General features: G+C 41.6%; 1 protein-coding gene across 2 annotated transcripts in view; it reads right to left on the reverse strand.

Moving 5' to 3' along the window:
* Window positions 1–21,700, reverse strand: part of FAM114A1 (family with sequence similarity 114 member A1) — a 75,119-nt gene that overhangs the window by 20,248 nt on the left and 33,171 nt on the right. For both annotated transcript variants that reach the window (XM_073342284.2, XM_073342283.2), the window contains exons 5-9: window positions 18,572–18,694; window positions 18,297–18,403; window positions 15,849–15,983; window positions 13,186–13,338; window positions 9,045–9,168 (exon numbers count right to left, since the gene is read on the reverse strand). In XM_073342284.2, the coding sequence (XP_073198385.1) occupies window positions 9,045–9,168; window positions 13,186–13,338; window positions 15,849–15,983; window positions 18,297–18,403; window positions 18,572–18,694 (642 nt within the window). The remainder of the gene's footprint in view (window positions 1–9,044; window positions 9,169–13,185; window positions 13,339–15,848; window positions 15,984–18,296; window positions 18,404–18,571; window positions 18,695–21,700) is intronic.

Below are 21,700 nucleotides of genomic sequence, written 5' to 3' on the forward strand. Positions count from 1 at the left end.
TTTATTAGCTAGGGATACATTTTCCATCCTTACCTCCTCAAAATAGGGTTTAATGGGACTAAGACATTGCTATGCTAACCCTCGGCACAGGGTGATTCCAACCCCACTCCATTTCAAAAGTACCGTACCATACTCTGCAATTAGTTTAACTGATTTTGATAGGATGATTTACAAAATAAGGTACTACTCAGCATGAGTAAAGCTGGCAGAACCTGACATTATAATCTGTTTGAGGCAGGAACCCATCTCCTTACGTGTAAAGAACCACACACAACTCAGTGCCATATAAGTAAATATGAATAATTGATAACACCAACTCTTTAACTGACCTGGCCTAGACACTGAACTATCCTGTCTCGCTTAGAGGTGATCCCACCAGGTCAACAATGAAACTAGTTTAGGCTCAAACAAAATGTATATGCAAAAAAAAAAAAGGAAGAGCCACAAAAATTCCCCAATGGTAAACAGCAGAGTAAAAGAGGCTGTTAGAGGTGAAAAAGCATCCTTAAAAAATTGGAAGTCAAATCTTAGTGAGGAAAATAGAAAGGAGCACAAACTCTGGTAAGTCAAGTGTAAAAGTATAATTAGGCAGGACAAGACAGACTTTGAGGCGCCATTAGCTAAGGAGAGAAAAAAAAAACAGCAACATTGTTTTTAAGTACATCAGAAGCAGGAATCCTGCCAAACAATCAGTTGTGCCACCAAGCGAGTGAGTTGCTAAAAGAGCACTCAAGGAAGACAAGGCTGTCATGGAGATGCTAACTAAATTCTTTGCATCGATCTTCATGGCAGAGGATGTGGAGGAGATCCCCACATCTGAGCCATTCTTTTTAGGTGACAAATCTGAGGAACTGTCCAGGTTGAGGAGGTTTTGGAATAAACTGATAAATTTAACAGTAATAAATCACCAGAACAAGGTGGTATTCACCTAAGAATTTTTGAAGAGATTCAAATATGAAATTTCAGAATTACTTACTATGGTATGTAACCTATCGCTTAAATAAGCCTCTGTACCAGATGACTGGAGGATAGCTAACATAATGCTGATTTTATAAAAGACTCCAATGGTGACCTTGGCTTTTACAGGCCGGTAAACCTCACTTCAGTATCTATCAAATTGGTTGAAACTATAGTAAAGAACAGAATTATCAGACACATAAAAACAATATCTTGTGGAGGAGTCAACACAGCTTTTGTAAAGGGAAATCACGTCTCACCAATCTATTACAATTCTTTGAGAGTGTCAACAAACATGTGGACAAGGGTGAGCCAAACAATACAGTGACTTGGATTTTCACAAAGTCTTTGACCAGGTCCCTCACCAAAGGCTCTTAAGCACACTAAGCAGTCATGGAATAAGAAGGGGAAGATCCTCTTATGGATCAGTAATTTATTAAAAGCTAGAAAACAATGCATAGAAATAAATGGACAGTTTTCATAATGGAGAGAGGTAAATGGCAGGATCCCCCCTAAAGATCTGAACTGGGACCAGTGCTGCTCAACATGTTCATTAATGATCTGGAAAAGGGGTGAACAGGGAGGTGGGAAAATTTGTAGACAATGCAAAATTACTCAAAGTTAAGTCCAAAGCTGACTGCAAAGAATTACAAAGGGATTTTACAAAACTGGGTGACTGGGCAACAAAAAGGCAGATAAAATTCAATGTTGATAAATGAAAAGTAATGGACATACAAAATGATGGGGTCTAAATTACCTGTTACCACTCAAGAAAGAAATCTTGGAATCATCATGGATAATTCTCTGACACCATCCACTCAATGTGCAGCGGCAGTCAGAAAAGCTAGCAATGTTAAGAACCACTGGGAAAAGAATAAACAATGAAACAGAAATATCATAATGCCCTATATTAATCCATGGTATGCCCACACCTTCAATACGGTGTGCAGTTCTGGTTGCCCCATCTCATAAAAGATGAAATTAGAAATGGAAAAGATATGGGCAACAAAAATGATTAACGGTATGGAACCGTTTCCATAAGAGAAGAGATTACAAAGACTGGGAATGTTCAGCTTAGAAAAGAGATGAATAAAGAGAGGATATGACAGAGGTCAATACAACCATGAATGATGTGGAGAAAGTGAATAGGGAAGTCTTATTTACCCTTTCACAAAACACAAGAACTAGGGGTCACCTGAAGAAATTAACACGCAGCAGGTTTAAAACAAACACAGGAAAGTACTTCTTCACAGCACACAGTCAATCTGTGGGACTCGTTGCCATAGGATGTTGTGAAGGCCAGAAGTGTAACTGGGTTCAAAAAAGAATTTGACAAGTTCATGGAGAATAGGTCCATCAGTCGCTACTAACCAAGATGGTCAGGGATGCAACCCTATGCTCCAGGCGTCCCTACACCTCCAACTGCCAGAAGCTGGGACTGAAAGACAGGAGATGAATCACTTGAAATTGCCCTGTTCTGACAATGGCCAGTGCCAGATGCTTCAGAGAGCATGACCAGAAAACAGGATGCTGGGCTGGAAGGATCGTTGGTCTGACCCAATATGGCTGATCTTTTGACAGTGATGAGCAAGTTTTCTTGTATTCAGGGTTATTATTTCAATGTTCGCTTCATTTATTTTTAAAAGTCTATGTTGAACTGTGTCATTATTTGCAGCCTACTGAAACTATAGAAGCTGTTCACTGACACATTGTACAAGTACCAGAACTTCTGATAACTTGTGGAATATAAAATTTGATACCCAGTTCAGTTACCTTGTCCCTTAATGTCAGGTGGTGACATGTGAAGTCACTGATATTAACGTAGCCTTAAGAATTAAGTACAGTCACTTTTTCAGGTATCCTCATCTTTCATTGGGCACGAATATTAACACAGTTTGAAAGGAAACAGAAAACTACTTGAAAAACACATTTGGCCCTTTGGAAGCAAGAACTGCCCTTTCCCCTTACGCCTGTGGATGCTGATTGTACCCGTCTGACTGATCCTAAAGATGGCATGGAAACGGGCTACACACCCAATCCCAAAGTTGCCAAGAATGAGATTTATGCAAACGAGCTTTCCCAAAAGTGCCCTCCAGAGATCTTCCTATATCTTTCTCTTGTGCCGTCTCCACAGAGATAACTGCAGCTGAAAAGCTCTAGTAACATCCTTGGAGCAGCAGCAGAAGGTGAGAAATGGTCCAGGATGGATCCTCAAGGTTACAGCAAAGAAACAAACCCTCCAAACAGTTTATTTGAAGGTAAGGAAGTATTTTTCTTCCAGCTAAATCTCTTATCTTTTGTATACGTAGAACACAGCCAAATGATACCGTAGCGCTATAAAATACTGTTGTCTACAAAATTACCTTGTCTACAATGGGAAAACACGGTGTCTTTAGCAAGACAGTTAGCCAACATGATGTCACTTAACATGTTTTTAGGTACTGCTGAGCACCTAGACAGAACTTAACATGGTCAAGAACATCTTGTCTAGGACCATGTCTTCACTGGGGGGAAAAAAGGTTCTAATTAAAATCCCACTGATGACAAGGCAGTTGTTGTTTTAACACAAGTTAGTGAGTTGAATTAAAGACAATAGGGGAATTGTGGTTTAACTCTACTTGCTTACTAACGATAAAACTACAACTACCTTGTCTTTGCTGGGATTTTAACCTGAGTTATCTAAGTCAAGTTAAGAACACACCTCTTATTTGCTGTGGGTTTCACCATGACCAGCTAACTCATAATTAAACAGCACTGTCCTTGTTCACACGAGGTGCTCTGTGTGTGCTTGAAAAACATGTTAAATAGTACTAAGCACACCGCATTTTCCCCAATGTAGATAAGGACTATATCATGGCAATATGCCGAAGGGCCCTAAACAAATCATTTTAGGTAAATAAATCAAATTAAAAAAGAAAAAAGACCAAGAATCTGCTCTGGGAAGGACACACCTCAGTGCAACCTGGGAAGCTACATTTGGTTTTGTAAATAGGATCAGAAACATGAACCACAGTAAGTGGAGAATAGAAATTGCACTATAAGGTGGGTAGAAAGCTGGCTAGATTGTCGGGCTCAACGGGTAGTGATCAATGGCTCCATGTCTAGTTGGCAGCCGGTATCAAGTGGAGTGCCCCAAGGGTCGGTCCTGGGGCCGGTTTTATTCAATATCTTCATAAATGATCTGGAGGATGGTGTGGATTGCACTCTCAGCAAATTTGCGGATGATACTAAACTGGGAGGAGTGGTAGATACGCTGGAGGGGAGGGATAGGATACAGAAGGACCTAGACCAATTGGAAGATTGGGCCAAAAGGAATCTGATGAGGTTCAATAAGGATAAGTGCAGGGTCCTGCACTTAGGACGGAAGAACCCAATGCACAGCTACAGACTAGGGACCGAATGGCTAGGCAGCAGTTCTGCGGAAAAGGACCTAGGGGTGACAGTGGACGAGAAGCTGGATATGAGTCAGCAGTGTGCCCTTGTTGCCAAGAAGGCCAATGGCATTTTGGGATGTATAAGTAGGGGCATAGCGAGCAGATCGAGGGACGTGATCGTTCCCCTCTATTCGACATTGGTGAGGCCTCATCTGGAGTACTGTGTCCAGTTTTGGGCCCCACACTTCAAGAAGGATGTGGATAAATTGGAGAGAGTCCAGCGAAGGGCAACAAAAATGATTAGGGGACTGGAACACATGAGTTACGAGGAGAGGCTGAGGGAGCTGGGATTGTTTAGCCTGCAGAAGAGAAGAATGAGGGGGGATTTGATAGCTGCTTTCAACTACCTGAAAGGGGGTTCCAAAGAGGATGGCTCTAGACTGTTCTCAATGGTAGCAGATGACAGAACGAGGAGTAATGGTCTCAAGTTGCAGTGGGGGAGGTTTAGACTGGATATTAGGAAAAACTTTTTCACTAAGAGGGTGGTGAAACACTGGAATGCGTTACCTAGGGAGGTGGTAGAATCTCCTTCCTTAGAGGTTTTTAAGGTCAGGCTTGACAAAGCCCTGGCTGGGATGATTTAACTGGGAATTGGTCCTGCTTTGAGCAGGGGGTTGGACTAGATGACCTTCTGGGGTCCCTTCCAACCCTGATATTCTATGATTCTATGATTCTATGAAATGTGGCTTAAATTATATAGCCGTTGGCAAACGAAGGCTGTCTGAATTAGAAACCTGCAACAGTTAATAAAACTGTGCTCTGTCAGGGGAACAAACATTTACATCATTAATAGAATTAAATTTAAAGATGCTGGATATCATATTTATTTTAAAATGACAGATTATTGCCCTTTATGGGCCTATTAACTGAATTCTTTAAGTTTTATGGGGCCTTTATGCATTGGCTGCACTCAATAAAGACACTTAGGAATGCATGTGTTAAATTCAGGGAATGGCTTGGTGTTCCTGTCACACAGGCCTCCCAAGGGTCACAGGAAACCCCTTCTCCCATTATCCTAGTTTTTACACCCTTCCTGAAGATCCCACATTTCAGTCTGGCTGAGAAAAGATAAGTAGGATTCTCTTAGGCACCCTCAAAGATGTTGTCTAGTGAGGACATTGCAGGGCAATGTAAGGAGATGTGCACAGTGTCTTTGCAATGCTCCGTGCATGGCCAATCACAAGGGAAAGGCAGCAGCAAGCACTGAAACTCAAGTGTCTCATGAGGGTGTCCTCACCACAGAGATGCCAGCCCAGCCCTCATGGAAAGGTCCTATAGAAAATTATCATTTTTCCATAGTTTTCAAACCATCCTATAAAATGTAATACAAAATTATATCCTTACTACTGTATATAATTCTATAGGATAGTGTGACGGGGCAAGGCCAGATGGCTATATTAGCTCCAGGCTAAACAAATCCCTGGTACCAGGATAAGTGAAATGGCAGCTGCTCCAGGTCAATTAAGACACCTGGGGCCAATTAAGACTTTCCAGAAGGCAGGGAGAGCGCTAGGTTGATTGGGACACCTGAAGCCAATCAGGGGCTGGCTGAAACTAGTTAAAAGTCTCCCAGTCAGTCAGGTGGGTGTGCATGTCAGGAGTTGTGGGAGGAAGTTGCGCTGTTGGAGAGGCTGAGTAGTACACACCATATCAGGTACAAGGAAGGAGGCCCTGAGGTAAGGGTGAAGTGGAGCTTGAGGAAGTGAGGGCTGCTGTGGGGGAAGTAGCCCAGGGAATTGTACATGTCATGTTTCTAAAAAGTCAGCTACCATAGCTGATACTATTAGGGTTCCTGGGCTGGAGCCCGGAGTAGAGGGTGGGCCTGGGCTCCCCCGCTCTGCCCCCTGATTAATCACTGAGACTGGGAGACAACAGAGATTGTGCAAGGAAGGATAACTTCTCCTCACCTCCCTTGCTGGCTTATGAGGAAAATGGCTCAGTAGACTGACCCTTGTCTCTAGAGAGAGAAGGGTTACGTGGAGGTCACAGTGAGCCTCTGAGGCTAGCGAAATCCACCAGGAAACGCGGGACCCATGGAGGCAAGGACAGAGCTTTGTCACAATAGTTAAAAAAAAAAGTCTTTAAGGCCTGCTCCAAAGCTCACTGAAGTCTGTGGAAAGACTCCTTCTCAGCTCAGTGGGCTCTGGAGCAGGCCCATAGAAAGGATTAGATGCTCTGTGAATTTCTATTAGATTTTAGAGTAATTTCTACAGAACCGTATTGATTTCATCCCTTTTAAATTATATAGGACTTTCCCATAAGGGTTTATCTTGTTCATCGTTTCACAGAGTTTAAGGCCAGAAGGGATCATTAGTCTTATGTCCAGTATATCACAGGCCATTAACTTCATTTAGTTACCCTCATATTGAGCACAACTAGGGTTAGACTAAAGTATTTCAGCCCTCAGGAGACTGAGTTGTAGCAAAAAATCTAGTTCATCTACATGAAAGTTTGCTAGCTGAGCAGCAAAACACTGGGATATATAAACCAAATAGCTGGCAACTTTGTCCTCAAGAGAGTCAACACAGCTGCCTGTAAGCATGTTACAAATATCTGAAAAGAAACTGGGTCTCCTCTCCATTTCTCAAAGGCCAGATTTCTCTTTCTATCTCCTTTAGTAATTCTGTGTACGGCCAGATATTAAACATTTAAATATTTAATATTTTTATAGTCTCCTTCATCCTCTCGTATTAAAAAAAAAAGCAAGTTGACATGGTCCCCTTAATTGTTTGTAAATATCTGTGGACAGACATCATGTGATGTGTACAAGATATGAAAGTTCCCTTGTCGGATTGCTGCTTATGCAGTGTGGGTGACATATGCCTCTGTGCAGAAGGAGGGGGCAAATCCTGTCCACCACTAAAGGGCTGATCACAAAGGGATACACAACACACTGTATTATACTGCCTTTGGTGCATAGGAATTGCCTGGCTTTCTGCACCGTGGTGAATGTTGCCCAATGTGCACTTATTGTGGTTAAAGGAAATGAGTCACCTTGAACAGTAGTTGATCCTACTGCAGCCTAAAATAACTGTTGCACTTTCTGAAGACCATTCTCTCGCTCCAAGCTGCATTGAACTTGTCTGTGGTTATTATTTCCTCTGTCACAAGGGAGGATGTATTTTGGTCTTCCTACTGATTTGCTTTTGCAAAGCAAAATCTGCAATGTTTTTTGCTTCAGTCTTTATCTTCAAGGAGCTCTATGGCTTAGGCTTAGCATATCTAAAAGATTGCTCAGAGCTTGAGAATGAAGACATTGGTTGACAACTCCCCTCCTCAGGCACAAGGGAACTTTCCACCTTAAGTGTAAAGCTCATGTGTGCTGGAGACAGAGCGTTCTTGGGGGCCGTTGAGAGGCTGTGGAATGAATTCTTCAGGCATTAAGGACCATCACAGACCTCACCACTTTCCACTCCAAATGCAAGCCATGTTTCTTTGATGTGCTCTCTCTAGTACAAACTCAAAGCAGTGTTTACATTAAAAAAACAACCATACCAAACTAAAACACTTTACTGCACACACAGCTTTCCCTTGAGGAGAGGATGAAAGAACAAACCACATGAGACAGATGTTAGTCCCTTTTTGCTTAATAAACTATTGGAAGGTGCTAGGAGACTACGGTGATGAGGGAAATATGTAGAGTAGAACAGAATAGAAGTTGCTGCTGCCCCAGGTGGTGTCAACAATGAAATATCTCTAGACACTTCTTTTAAATAAGGTTTTATTTCAGTGATTCTTAATTTCAGATTCTTGGTCACACATTTCTCAATATTTTGCAAAATGTAAGGTCGTATAGGCCTGCATCCCTGAGATTCGGAGAAGACCCTTATATGTAAAACATGGTCTTCTAAGTTACTGAGGATAGAGTCCATTTCCATTGATTTCAAGAGATCAATTCAGAGTGCACAACCCAGGAGGAGAGGGGACTACGGTGGCTTTAAGCTACCTATTCAACCTTCTGATTCTGTCCTGTTTCAGAGGCTGCAGAGGCCCCTGGCATAACATAGGCAGCCCTAAGGGTCTCTCTATGGAAACCTCCCTAGGCTGCCCTCTCAACCACAGCATGGTCTGGAATCCCCTCAGTGCTGTATACTGCAGCCCGGCCTGTAACATGCCCTGGCTGCCCCCCAGCACACCTCCTAAGTCAGGACTTGCAAAGAGAAGCTTTGGAGGCAGCCCTATGGCTTTCTTCAACAGTACCTGTGTGAGGGGAATTCTCTCTCAGCAGGAACTGGGGCTTTTAGGACCCTTTTATGTCACACAAGCCCTTTTATCTGGTGTAAAGTTGCTGGAGCAGGGGTAAGGATCTCACCCACTGTGTACTGGATACAGCCATTATGGTACAAAATCATTGCTGAACTCCCCTAAACTTTTAGCCTGTGGTGCATGCACAATTTTATAAGTAGAGTCTATAAACCAGAATGTGAATCAATTGAGTCTGAAATGAACATCTAACAATCCAAGCTTCCCTAGTCTCCATTGTATTTACTTCTTTTGAAGAATGTTAGGGTATTATAGAGAAATGCACTCCAAATTTTCTGTCTGCTGTCAACTCTCAATTAATTAAAGCCTGCTAGTTTGGATTAAAGTTTTTTTTAATTAAACACAGATTTAACAGGTCTCACCTGGGATATGCCAGTATTTTTTAATTACCTTTTTTTTCTTGATCCTCTTCATTATTTGAGTCCTTTGGAATGAAGATCTCTTTAATAGCAATTAAGTCATTTTTCACAGTTTCTAATTCCTCTCCATTAAGTGATGTTAAAAATGACTGAATCTGAAGAAGGAAATGACAGTGATCACTACTAACCCAAATCACCCCTCTCTTTCACCCCTCTGAAATTACAAATTTTGTTCCTGACCCCAAGGTGTGTTGAGCAGTAGACAAGAACTCCCATTAAAAGATCAGGTCCTTTATCTAATCTATCAACCTACCTTATCTAGGGATTAATTATGTGTTCATCCACTTGGTATCCGAATTTCTTACAAATATTACACAAGCCTTACAAGATATTTGAGCACATTTTTTGGATTAAAACCAATTTATTTTAACATCTTATAATTATTCTGGGAAGGCTCTGGTGAAGAGAGTGGGTAGGAAGAGCAGAGGGGAAGACTCCCTGTCAGCCTGAACAGCTGTGGCAGGGAATTCCAGAGTAGTGGCCCTGTTCCCTACTCCCACAGAGTTTATCCACATTACTGACAGTCCAACTGTTCTGAAGAATGCAGTGGTCATGGCAGATCATTGTGCTGGAGAAAGTCTGGTTCTAGCCCACTGAGAGTTTTGAAAATAAAGGCTATGAACCTAGGGAATGACTGTTAGTAGTCTGCTCTCTTCACAAGCCGCCTTAGTCCCACCAAATTCGCATAGGCTGTCTTTGATGGACACTCACCAGTCTGTTTTCTTCTTCAACTAGGAATACCCTTGCAGAGTCCCCAAACTGCTGTCAGTTTTCCTCCCCATGTAGGCTGCTTGATCTGCAGTTGATACCCAAGCACTGAACACTCTTGCTTACAAGAGATGAACCTCATTTCATTATAAAGAAGTCTGAGCTCTGGTTAACTTGAATTTAAATGGACTCAAGCTAAGTTTTGGCTATGATGAATGTGAAGGTGTTTTTACTTCTTTGTTTTTATAGGATCTGACTGTGATTTTGTATTTACAATTGTACACCTAGAAATAGGTGCAATGCTACAATACAGGGACATTAGGTGTCAAAAGTGCTATGGAAACGGGCCTGCAGTTATTTGTGCAAGAAAAACAGGAGGCTGAAGTGAGACCCTTTTAAAAAAGCAGGACCATTCTGTTTAAGAAAAACTATTCCTTACACTTCAATTTTTTGGGAGGGCAGAGAGAGATGGACTTAAAAAGAAAAAGGTGGAGGAAGATACCCTGAGAAATGTATTTGGAAAAATGTCACAATGTATAAATGACACCACTGAGTGCGCAACAAAGCTTTCCTGAATGCATGAACAGCAGAGCCAATAAACTGACAGTTGAAAGCTAGCTGTCACAGAGACCTTATTAACCTAAGGATGTGTCTTAAAGTAATCTTACAGGGTTTGTCTACACAGCAATAAGCCCGTGTCTGAGTCTGGACTCAAGTCAACCCCCTCTTGCATCCACACTGCAATTGTGCTAACCTAGGGCTCAGATCCCAGGACCCCATAGGGTAGTAGAGTTTGAGCCAGAGTTAAGCCTGGACCTAGGGTCGGAGCCCTATTGCTATCCTGTGTGCACATGGTCCTGGTTTGACTTGGGATCCTGAGAATCTTCCAGTCGTATCCTACAGTTCCTGACAGCAGAGTAGCAGTACTGCAAGCAGCCAGGACAGTGGTCCGGAAGTGCCTGCAACCTCCTGGAGTACTGGTGGCTCTGGCTCCTGCGCCTCCTTGCTGTCGTGTGGAGCTTGCCCAGAGCAGGGAGCAAATTTGCCAGGTGGGATGTGGCTCCTGGCTGTTGGGGATCATTACCCCCCTGGCCGTGGTGAGCCAGGAGCTCTCCCACTCCCTCTCTCTGCAGGGTGGCGCTCTGTTTTCTGACCCTTGCTCCTGGGCTCCCACTGCCCTTCCTCGGGCTGTGTGTGCAGGGACGCCCTGTCTGTGTGCACTGTCAGGGTGGTGAGTGGGAGCTGGTCCCCAAACTTCCCTGCAGCCTCCTGGAATGCAGCAGGGACAGGAATAAGGGCCTGGGGGGTGTTGGAGGACAGTGCACCCCAAGCCTGGGATGCACTTCACCAGTCTGTAGCCTGCAGCAGCCATGCTCAGGTGTGTGTGTGTGTTTTAAGAGATGGGATCTTCGGGAGGACAGCAGCGATCCCCCAGCTGGGTCATGCAGGCAGGGGCCACACATTCCTGGTCGGAATGGAGCAGGGAAGGAAGCAGCTAGTTCTTGATCCCCTGGGGGGATTGCCAAGAGCTGAAGAACTTGATTATTGGGCAGACCAGTGGATCACAGCGTTGGCTGCTTCTCGAGACTTGTTAGTAAAAAGTGAGAGTAAGAAAGTGCCAGCTGCTGAACGTTGGAGGCTGCTTCTGCACCAGTCTTCAGCTGGGTCAGGGTTAGAAGACTTTAGACAGGGTGGTGACTCAGGTACAGTGTATGACCCCTTTGGAGTGTTCCTTCTGCAGGGTGAGTGATCTGCAGTTTGCACAAGCACACTATCAACCACAACAAATTTATTTTTTATCATGTCCTTTTGACTTACATTGCATGGCAATCAAGACCACCCCCTCCCAAACACTGCCCCCTCACCAAAAATGAGCCAGTTTTCCCCTCCCCTCAAAGCACATTCCTACAGGTACTATTCTCCCTCTCCCATTGGGCCATGCAAATCTGTAATGTGAGCACACAAAGTACCCCTTACTTCTGCTGCTTGGGTGCAATCAGCTCCCGCCACGCTAGCTTCACTTTCCGGCTGAGCATACCAATCCAGTGTTCCCTTGCTGTCATAGGTCCTTTTAGAGGGAAATGGCCTACCTCTGGCTTCACAAAGGTTGTGAAGAGCACAGCAAGCCACAGTAACACAGACAGCAGTAATTACACCGGCATCTAATGGGTTTGTAAACACCTCCAACAGGATATTAATCTGCCAAAAGCACATTCAACAATCATTCTACACCTGCTTAGAGTGTAATTAAACTTTTTTTTGCCTGGGCCTCTGAAATCAGGGTATGGTTTCATAAGCCAAGGCAAAAGAGTGTACGCGGGTTCCCCCATAACAACAGTGGGGACAGTAACACCATTTATATCAATGTCATTTGGTAGGAACAGTGTCCCAGCCTGTCCATGAATCTAGACTCCAGAGTAGCAAAAAACTCTGGCATCATTAACTTCTCCCTTATAGCCCACACTGACATTCATAAATCTGCCTCTGGGGTCCACTAGTGCCTGCATAACAATGGAGTGATACCCTTTGCAGTTTATGCACTCATGTACTCCTTGAGGAGGGCCAACTATGGGCACAAGTCCCATCAACAGCACCACCACTCTTAGGAAACAGAGTGGGCAGTAGAGTTTTCCCATAGTACACCGTGTTCCTAGGGCTAGAATGTTGACATTGGTGGGGGGCATTAGGCACTCTGGAATATGGTTACTTTTGACTTGGGTCAGTGCACTGCAGTGTGGATATTAGAGTCCTAGGTTTGAGCACGGGTCAGAAAATTCTTAACCTAGGGTTAAAATGCAATGTAGATGCTCAAGCCCAGGTTTCCCTGATGTGGGTCAGCTGACTCAAGTCCCAGTTACCCTAGGTTACATTGCTGTGTAAACCTAGCCACAGAGACTGCTTACATTTCTATTTATATCTTGGGTTGGTCAACAACAGGATAATAACACAATGCAATAAAGAATATTTAGAAGTTAAATAAATAATCTAGAATGCATTATATTTTATTAATCTCTTGGTGTAGTTGGTGCAAGGTTCCTGAATATAAATGGTAACACCTTTAATAAAAACATTACACTTGAGTCTTCTGATAAAGCTTGAAAGGGCATTACCACCGTGTAACAGGTTTAAAAATGCAGAACACATAATGTCTTAACAACTAGAACTTTCAATAGCAGATTTCCTTGCTTTCTTTGTGCTAAATCCTGGTCCTCCTGAAGTCACTCGGAAAATGCTCATTGACTTCATGATATAAGGGATTGACCCTTGGGACCAAATCAAAGCCCACTGAAGTCAATGAAAAAACTCTTATTGACTTTAATGGGACTTGTATGAGGAGATTAATGCTTACAAAAAGTATTTCACTAAACATTGTGTTTGTTATTTATGCAGCTTGTATACTGTACCTTGGCTTCACTTTCATTTGACAGAATTTCCAGAGCTTCAAGATGGGACAAACCTTGAAACTCATCAAAAAGCAGCCCATAATGTACTGTCCTTTCAACTGTAACTTGATGGGCCAATCTCTGCTTCTCTTTCTCTTTCGCTTCTCGCAACAGCTGAAAAAATATACATCATTCCTGGTAATTTACTGACCGCACTGCAGATTTGGCAGTTTTTATTACTCTCAGCCTCATCTCTTCTAGGCAATAATAATAAAATTTGGGACGATATCACACCTGCAGAGCTGAAATTTTAGTCAGCCTCGGATATCCCTCATAATTTTTTTTGATAAACCTCTCTAATAAAATATTTAAGTAGCGTTCTATATGTGGTTTTCTCTATGGTAATTATTAACTGTCTTTAAAAACCAACAACAAATAACATTGCTCATATCCTCAAATGCAGTGTCGGCTACAGGTAATACCTTATAAATTTAGCTATCATTTGCAAGGGAAGAAAAATTAAAAAGTCTTTACTTCATCTAGTGAGTCATCTGATACAGGTCCTATGGTACGTATACATAGAACACAATCTCTGCAGAATGCTGTTTCCAGGGTTCCTACCCACATGAAGTATTTTCAATATATAGTGAAACCTGCCGTAAATGACCTTTGGACCCACAAAAATCATTTGCTTAATGAAGGTAGGCTTTTGTAATAAAAGAGGATCAGAACTGTACTCCATACATTTGGAGATATTATGGAGTACTCTCTTAATACAGAAGGTTGCGTAAGGAGAAATGGCCTCTTGTACACATTTTTCACTGCATTTATGAGTTAAATTTCAACCTATCCAAAGCCTATCCACCACTTAAGCCTATTTTGACATTTAACGCTTATGTGGCACTTTGGCCTTCTCCTGTTCCTCTGCACAAGAATGAAATATCTAGCTCTACCATGTTTGCACTATTTCCTATTTCAATTTGGTATGACATGGCATTCAAGTATTCATTAGACGTACGAAGTATATTGGGTCGGATTTTCAAATGAGCCCCATTTTCAATACTGCATACACAATTCTTCATACCTAAATTTTGCATGCACAAATTACATTAAAAGGAAGCAGCGGACTGGGACTCAGGAGAACTGGGTTCAGTTATTCTACAACTTTCCGTGTGAACCTAGGCAATCACTTTACCTTTCTCTGCCACATTTTCCCACCTCTTATAACCTCCATTTAACACTTCCTTTCTCCCTTGCCTATTTAGGCCCCAGTTCAGGACCACACTTAAGCACATGCTTAACTTTAAGTATCCCCTTAAGTGCAGTCCAGAATAGGATGGACATGCCATCACTTAACTGAATGTATTAACATATACCTGCTCATGCAATTAGCTGGTTTCATGTAGATGTTTATTTTTTGCAGACGCAGCTGTAGTCCAGTGTTTGAAAAACTGGTTCTTACAATTTAGATGACTTTTTTCAGATCATAAATTTTCAGTCAGATCAAATATTGAGTCTACATTACTTGAGAGAGTCCCCTTTATTACCAGAGTTGCAATATTAGATTGTGAAGTGCCTTGGAATGCTTTACAAGAAACACATTACCCAAAACTAAGCTGTGATCTTGCAATCAGATCCACTTAGAAACTTCAACTGCAGTATTGGGGCTGTGGTATTTTATGGCTATACATATTTCTTGTTTAACAGTAATGGCCATTTGGGGCACTGCTCAAGTAGATATAGGTAAAGTGTATAATTATGTAATTTGCTTAGTACGAATTAGTTTGCTTTTGATCTGCTCTAACAGTATCATTCTGTTTCTGCTTAAAGTGGTAGATGTTAAAAATGAAACATTTTACTAAGAGAAAAATATCTCACTGCAATATTACATTCTACAAAAAGGAAAATACTGTGGTAATATAAAGGCTTCCTTTTAATGTCTACTGCTATAGGATTTCCCTTAACCTTACTACATACACTAGAGATTTTATGCTACCTAGGTCTATTTGTGTTTATTAATACACACACACACAAACACTGTTTATTGATGAAATTCTATTGCAGCTAGCAAAAGTAGTAAGCAGTTACTGAACATCTGTACCTGGAGAGCTAAAGTAACTGGTACTTGCAATGATTATATTCAGATTATACTGTTACAAGGTCTCTGAATCTTTGAAGACACAAATCATGTGTCTTTGACTCATATAGTGAGGGCATGGTGCATTGCTGTTGAGTATCCTGTTTCCCTAGATGACAGCATTAATTTAAAAGAATAAAAGTAATAATTTTTTACTGCTTTAATTTTTTTCCCAATAAAATGAATGTTACATTTCACTATTACTCATTCCCCAGGAAACCACTACAACTATGTATGTATTGCTGTGAATGCAAGATTTATAACTATCATGAAAACATTTGATCACTTATCCAGAGTACAGTGTTTATCACCTGACACAGTATCTTATGAAAATCGGTAATTGCACATCCTTGCTTATATGCAAGTGTTGATTTTACAAAATACGTTACTTTGCAGTCCTGCAGAGAACAAAGCGGAGCTGACACAATGCATAATTTTTATTTGCATAGATTTAACTATCCTAAATTAACCCTACCACTGATGTGAATGAAATTCTGGCTCAGTAATCTGCAACTGCACTAACAAAACATGTTTGAAGCAGTCTAACCTGAGATAAGGAAACTGTTCTTTCCATCAGTATTTTGGTTCTCTTAAATCCAGGATCACTTTCTGCCAGGACATTCATGGTTTTCTTGCCGATAAATTCCAAAGCATCTAGACCACCAGTCAAAACACTTTTTCCCTGTACATAAAACAATGCAGTGTGGTTATTTTCTTTACACTTTAAGTTAATAAGAAATTGTAAAAAACATTGATACTGCTGATGCGGACTTTGAATTTTTAATTTCCTAAAGTTTCTCCACCCGTACTAATAATAGGATTTATGACTTCATCAATCATCTCACTTTGCTTTGAATCCATGTTCCTGGAGAAAAAGTACTATACAAAGGCTTTATAATTAACTTATTTTGAATGACATTTCTTAGCTTGAAGTCAATAAGAAATATGTCCAATAGCAATTCTCTTAATAAATTAAATAATACTAATCTGAGAATAAAGCCATATTTGCTTTGTATACATGGATGACTCATCTTTTCCTGTAAACGGCATGCAGTGGGTCAGTACAAATCTTAGGTACAAAAGGTTCCTTTGAAGTTAAGGACCCTTATGAGAGGAGCTCACCTCACTCATGGAACTGATTTTTTTTTCATTTGACAGCTGCAAAGAACTGCTACATGGGAGATTCTCTCAAATGAAACCATTGATCCTCTGTCCTCTCATCAGCTTTATTCACCTCTCTCATTGGTTCAGCTACATGGAAGAAGAAACTACACTGGCTAACTGTTCTGTCTTTAGCCTAGACTCTATGTTTGGCAGCTTCTCAAATGAGGAGCTGAACATGGAAAACTTTACAGAGGTCTCAGCAGTCAAGACCGCCTTTGTTCTCCGATTAGAACACTGAAGGAAACTTTCTTCAACAATAGGCAGGAGTCACTACATTACCATGAGGAACCTGAACTCCTCTTTTTCTTCTTGATACCATTTGTTACCTTGATATGATGGCCTTCACCACCCACTTGGACAGCTCTCACTTTCCAGCTCAACCTCCTAATTCTCCCACATGCAGACTGGCCTCCCCACAGAGCTCAGGCAGTCACACCCAAACCCACCACCAGCAAATCGTGGGTAGCTACAACCTCACTGACTCTGTGACTCTCATTGCAGCCCTCAAGGAGTGGTCAATGGCAGTCTTCCCATGTTCCCAGAATCCTTGACATTAGAGCAAAGCTATGCTTCGAATGAGCTGGACAGTCATTGTAATGGAACATCACCCTCACCAGTTTTTCACAAGGGAAACCCTGCCACCTATGCTTCCTAGATGCTGCCTGCAATTTTCTGCAACCCCATGTTAGAGCACCATGCAAAAGAGTTCAAAGGAAAATGACTGTAGTGGTAACATTGTATACACACTGAAAGGAACAAGGCAAGATGTGGATGGACACTGGAGACGGTAAAATGGAAGAAGCAACAGCATTAGGCAAAAGCGGGGATACAGGGGAGGAGAGGGAAGAAGAGAGTGAAACGCAATGCTTAGGTTTTGAGCCTGGATGACAAGGAATATGGCGAGGACAATAGTAATAATGGATAGGGGAGGAAAGATGAATAGATAGCTCAAATTTTGCCATGTTGAGTTTGAGATGGCACCAAGATATCCAGAGAGCAGTGTCAAAGAGACAGTTTGAGATGTGAGACTAGGCAAAGAGGGAGAGGCCAGGGTAGAGAAGAAAAGGAATCATTTAGTAAAAGTCTTGAACCAAGCAAATGTAGGATTGTTTTGTTTTATCTGCCAGGAAAATATCAGAAACCCTCCTCTCAAAGTTAATCACGAAGGACTTGATTTTAATAAAAATCACATGAGAGCACCACACCTCCACATGACTCCCAAGGCTTTGCATAGACATACACAGTGCAGCTGCCAGAATTTTTTTAAAACTAAGTCTAGTCCCAAATGTTCACTCAAAGGCCATGTCTACACTTTGAGCTAGCTATGTGATTCCCAGCTCACATACACATACTCGTGCTAGCTCAATGAGAGCCAGCGCGAGTATAAACAGTAGTGGAGCCATAGTAGCATGGGCAGCAAGATGCAGTGGCATGGTTCAAAACCAGGCTGAATACAAACTCACCTGAACTTCATGGGTATGTCTCAGCATTGCTAAGCTGAGCCTCTGCTGTTACTGCCCATGCTACTACAGCTACGCTATTGTTTATAGGTGCACTAGCTCTCATCGAGCTAGCATGAGTATGTGCAGGCAAGCTGGGAATCACACCCCTAGCTCGCAGTGTAGGTGTAGCCTAAATTGGTTACTTTCTTTGATATACCTGAAATTTTATATTGAGCTAATTATTTTTGCATAAAAGTGTCATTGTAGATCTGTGGTTCAAACACTGTTTTTCAGTCACACAACTCCCAAACCCTCGTCTTCAAATATGACTTGCAATTAGAGGGCATGAAGGAGAACTTGAGAAGACAAGACACATTTGAGTTACTCACTGTGTTCTGTACAGCATTAGTGATTGTTGACAGCATCCCACGAGATCCAGATGAAGGAGAAGAGGGTGAAGCCCCAACAGAGCTCTGGTCTGGGACATCGTTGGAATCTAATAAAATGAAAAAGAGCCAGGCACAATGCATCTTCAACACTGTGTTATCTTCAACAAATCACAATGAACTGGATTCCGTCACCAAAATCTTTGTATTTCCTAAATTGTATACATTTGACAATTTATCAGAAAGTTCCATTCAACTTGGACTAATAAGCTACTTACTGATGATCCCTGGTGTTTCGCTCTCAATTGTGGCACGTTGTGCTCCTTCTGAAGATGTTGAACTCGCATTATGAATTCTTAGAGTGGCCCCTGCTTTTTCCTTTACTGCAGTTAATCCATGACCTGTTTAGATGCAATTATGCATGTGTCTGTGATTTGGAAACACTCTTATTACTACTAACAAGGCATAATATTTAATGCTTAGTAAATACATTAATTAAAAAATAGGTGAAAATCACAAAATATGAAGCCTACTACATCTGCTTAACTTATTTTCTAGGTCAGAAAAGCCAGCTAGACCTTCATTTACTCACTAGTTATATTAACACATTTCAAACTCGTGTCCTGTTTGTTAATTGAGCAGAAATGATGAAACTGAAATACAATACAAATGATACAGGATATAAATCATTGTAAATCTTGTTACTGTGAGAGAGAGAGAGGTAAATGTAGTGCCTAATCTTTCAAAGTACGGAGTGCCTTCAGCTCTGATAAATTGATATGGGAATTGAGGGTACTCTGTGCCTCTCAGGGCTGGAGCTTAAGTGGAATTCAGATGCTTCATAAGAATGGATGGCCATACTGGGTCAGACCAATGGTCCACCTAGCCCAGTATCCTGTCTTCCGACAGTGGCAAGTGGAATGAACAGAACAGGACAGTTATTGAGTGATATATCCGCTGTCATCCAGTCCCAATTTCTGGCTATCAGAGGTTTAGGGACACCTGGTGTATGGGGTTGTATCCCTAACCATCTTGGCTAATACCCATTGACAGACCCATCCGCCAGGAACTTATCCAGTTCTTTTTTGAACTCTATTAATAGTCTTGGCCTTTACTATATCCCCTGGCAATGAGTTCCACAGACTGACTGTTCGTTGTGTGAATAAGTACTTCCTTGTGCTTGTTTTAAACTTGCTGCCTATTAATTTCATTTGTTGACCCCCTTGAGTTATGTGAAGGGGTAAATAACACTTCATTATTCACTTTCTCCACACCAGTCATGATTTTATAGACCTCTATCATATCCCCCCTTAGTCATCTCTTTTCTGCATTGAAAAGTCCCCGTCTTTTTAATCTCTCCTCGTATGGAAGCTGTACCATACCCCAATCATTTTTGTTGGCCCTTTCTGTACCTTTTCCAATTCTAATTATCTTTCTGAGATGAGGTGACCAAAACTGCATGCAGTATTCAAGGTGTGACCATATCAAAGATTTACACAGTGGCATTACGATATTTTCTGTCTTATTATCTATCCTGTTCTTTATGGTTCCTAACATTGTTGGCTTTTTTGACTGCTGCTGCACTCTGAGCAGATGTTTTCATCAAACTATCCACAGTGACTCAAAGATCTCCTTTTTGAGGGAAAACACTTAATTTATACCCCATCGTTTTGTATGTATCATTGGGATTATTTTTTCCAGTGGGCATTACTTTGCACTTATCAACATTGAAGTTTATCTGCCATTTTGTTGCCCAGTCACCTACTTCTGGGAGATTCCTCTGTAACTATTTGCAGTCAATTTTGGACTTAACTATCTTGAGCAATTTAGTATCGTCTGTAAACTTTCCCACCTCACTGTTTACCCCCTTTTCCAGATCATTAATGAATACGTTGAATGGCACAGGTGCCAGTATAGATCCTGGGGGGACCCTGCTATTTACATCTCTCCACTGTGAAAACTATCCATTTATTCCTACCCTTTGTTTCCAATCTTTTAACCATATACTTTCCTCTTAACCCTTGATTGCTTACTTTGTTTAAGAGCTTTTGGTGTGGGACCTTGTCAAAGGCTTTCTGAAAGTCCAAGTACACTGTATCCACTGGGTCTCCCTTGCCCACCTGCCTTCTGACACCCTCAAAGAATGCAATTCATCTTTTTTCCCCAACATTTTTGGGGCTATCGGATTTGTTGTCAAGTGTGTTATTTGGATTGGCATTTTAGGAACACTTTTCCTAAAAGCCCTGAGAGGTGATACAAAGGAGAGTTGAGGATGCTCAGGACCTTACAGGACAAGGCTCTGAACACAGATGCAGCAGGGCTTTCCCTTATGAACCTTTGCTATCTAAACAATCAATCATCCCACTCTCCTGGGTTATCTTGTGGCTCTAATTTTAACCTTCAAATCATCTTCCCCCATAATGCTGTTGCCGGCACCCAGTGCTGAGAGGCAAAACAACAGCGGGGTTCGTTACCTGGTGTGCGTCACCCAATAATCACAACGGGGTGGAGAAGCAGAAATGTTTATTTGCAGCTGCAAAAAGGTACAGGGAGAATAGAATCTCAAATCCTGCACACAGAGCAGGAAGTTACACAGGCTTTTATACATTTTCTTTTTAGCATACTTATTTAATAGCAAGTTTCAGAGTAACAGCCATGTTAGTCTGTATTCGCAAAAAGAAAAGGAGTACTTGTGGCACCTTAGAAACTAACCAATTTATTTGAGCATAAGCTTTCGTGAGCTAGAGCTCACTTCATTGGATGCATACTGTGGAAACTGCAGAAGACATCATGCACATTGTAGGGAGAGTGGTCACTTTGGATGAACTATTACCAGCAGGAGAGTGAGTTTGTGTGTGTATGGGGGTGGGGGGTGAGAAAACCTGGATTTGTGCTGGAAATGGCCCACCTTGATTTTCATACACATTGTAAGGAGAGTGGTCACTTTGGATGGGCTATTACCAGCAGGAGAGTGAGTTTGTGTGGGGGGGAGTGGAGGGTGAGAAAATCTGGATTTGTGCTGGAAATGGCCCAACTTGATTATCATACACATTGTAAGGAGAGTGATCACTTTAGATAAGCTATTACCAGCAGGAGAGTGGGGTGGGAGGAGGTATTGTTTCATGGTCTCTGTGTATATAATGTCTTCTGCAGTTTCCACAGTATGCATCCGATGAAGTGAGCTGTAGCTCACGAAAGCTTATGCTCAAATAAATTGGTTAGTCTCTAAGGTGCCACAAGTACTCCTTTTCTTTTTATTTAATAGCAAGCTGCCCTAAGTATCCATATAGCCAGCCAATCCAGTTACCAGCTAGTTTCCTTGTTTTTTGTATTATTTGTTAAACTATACATAAAGCTGCTTTATTTAGCATTGTTTTTTTTATATTTGCCCTGTTTGGCCTTGTTTA

This window comes from Lepidochelys kempii, chromosome 4 (genome assembly GCF_965140285.1).
Source record: "Lepidochelys kempii isolate rLepKem1 chromosome 4, rLepKem1.hap1, whole genome shotgun sequence".
Classification (NCBI taxonomy): domain Eukaryota; kingdom Metazoa; phylum Chordata; order Testudines; family Cheloniidae; genus Lepidochelys; species Lepidochelys kempii.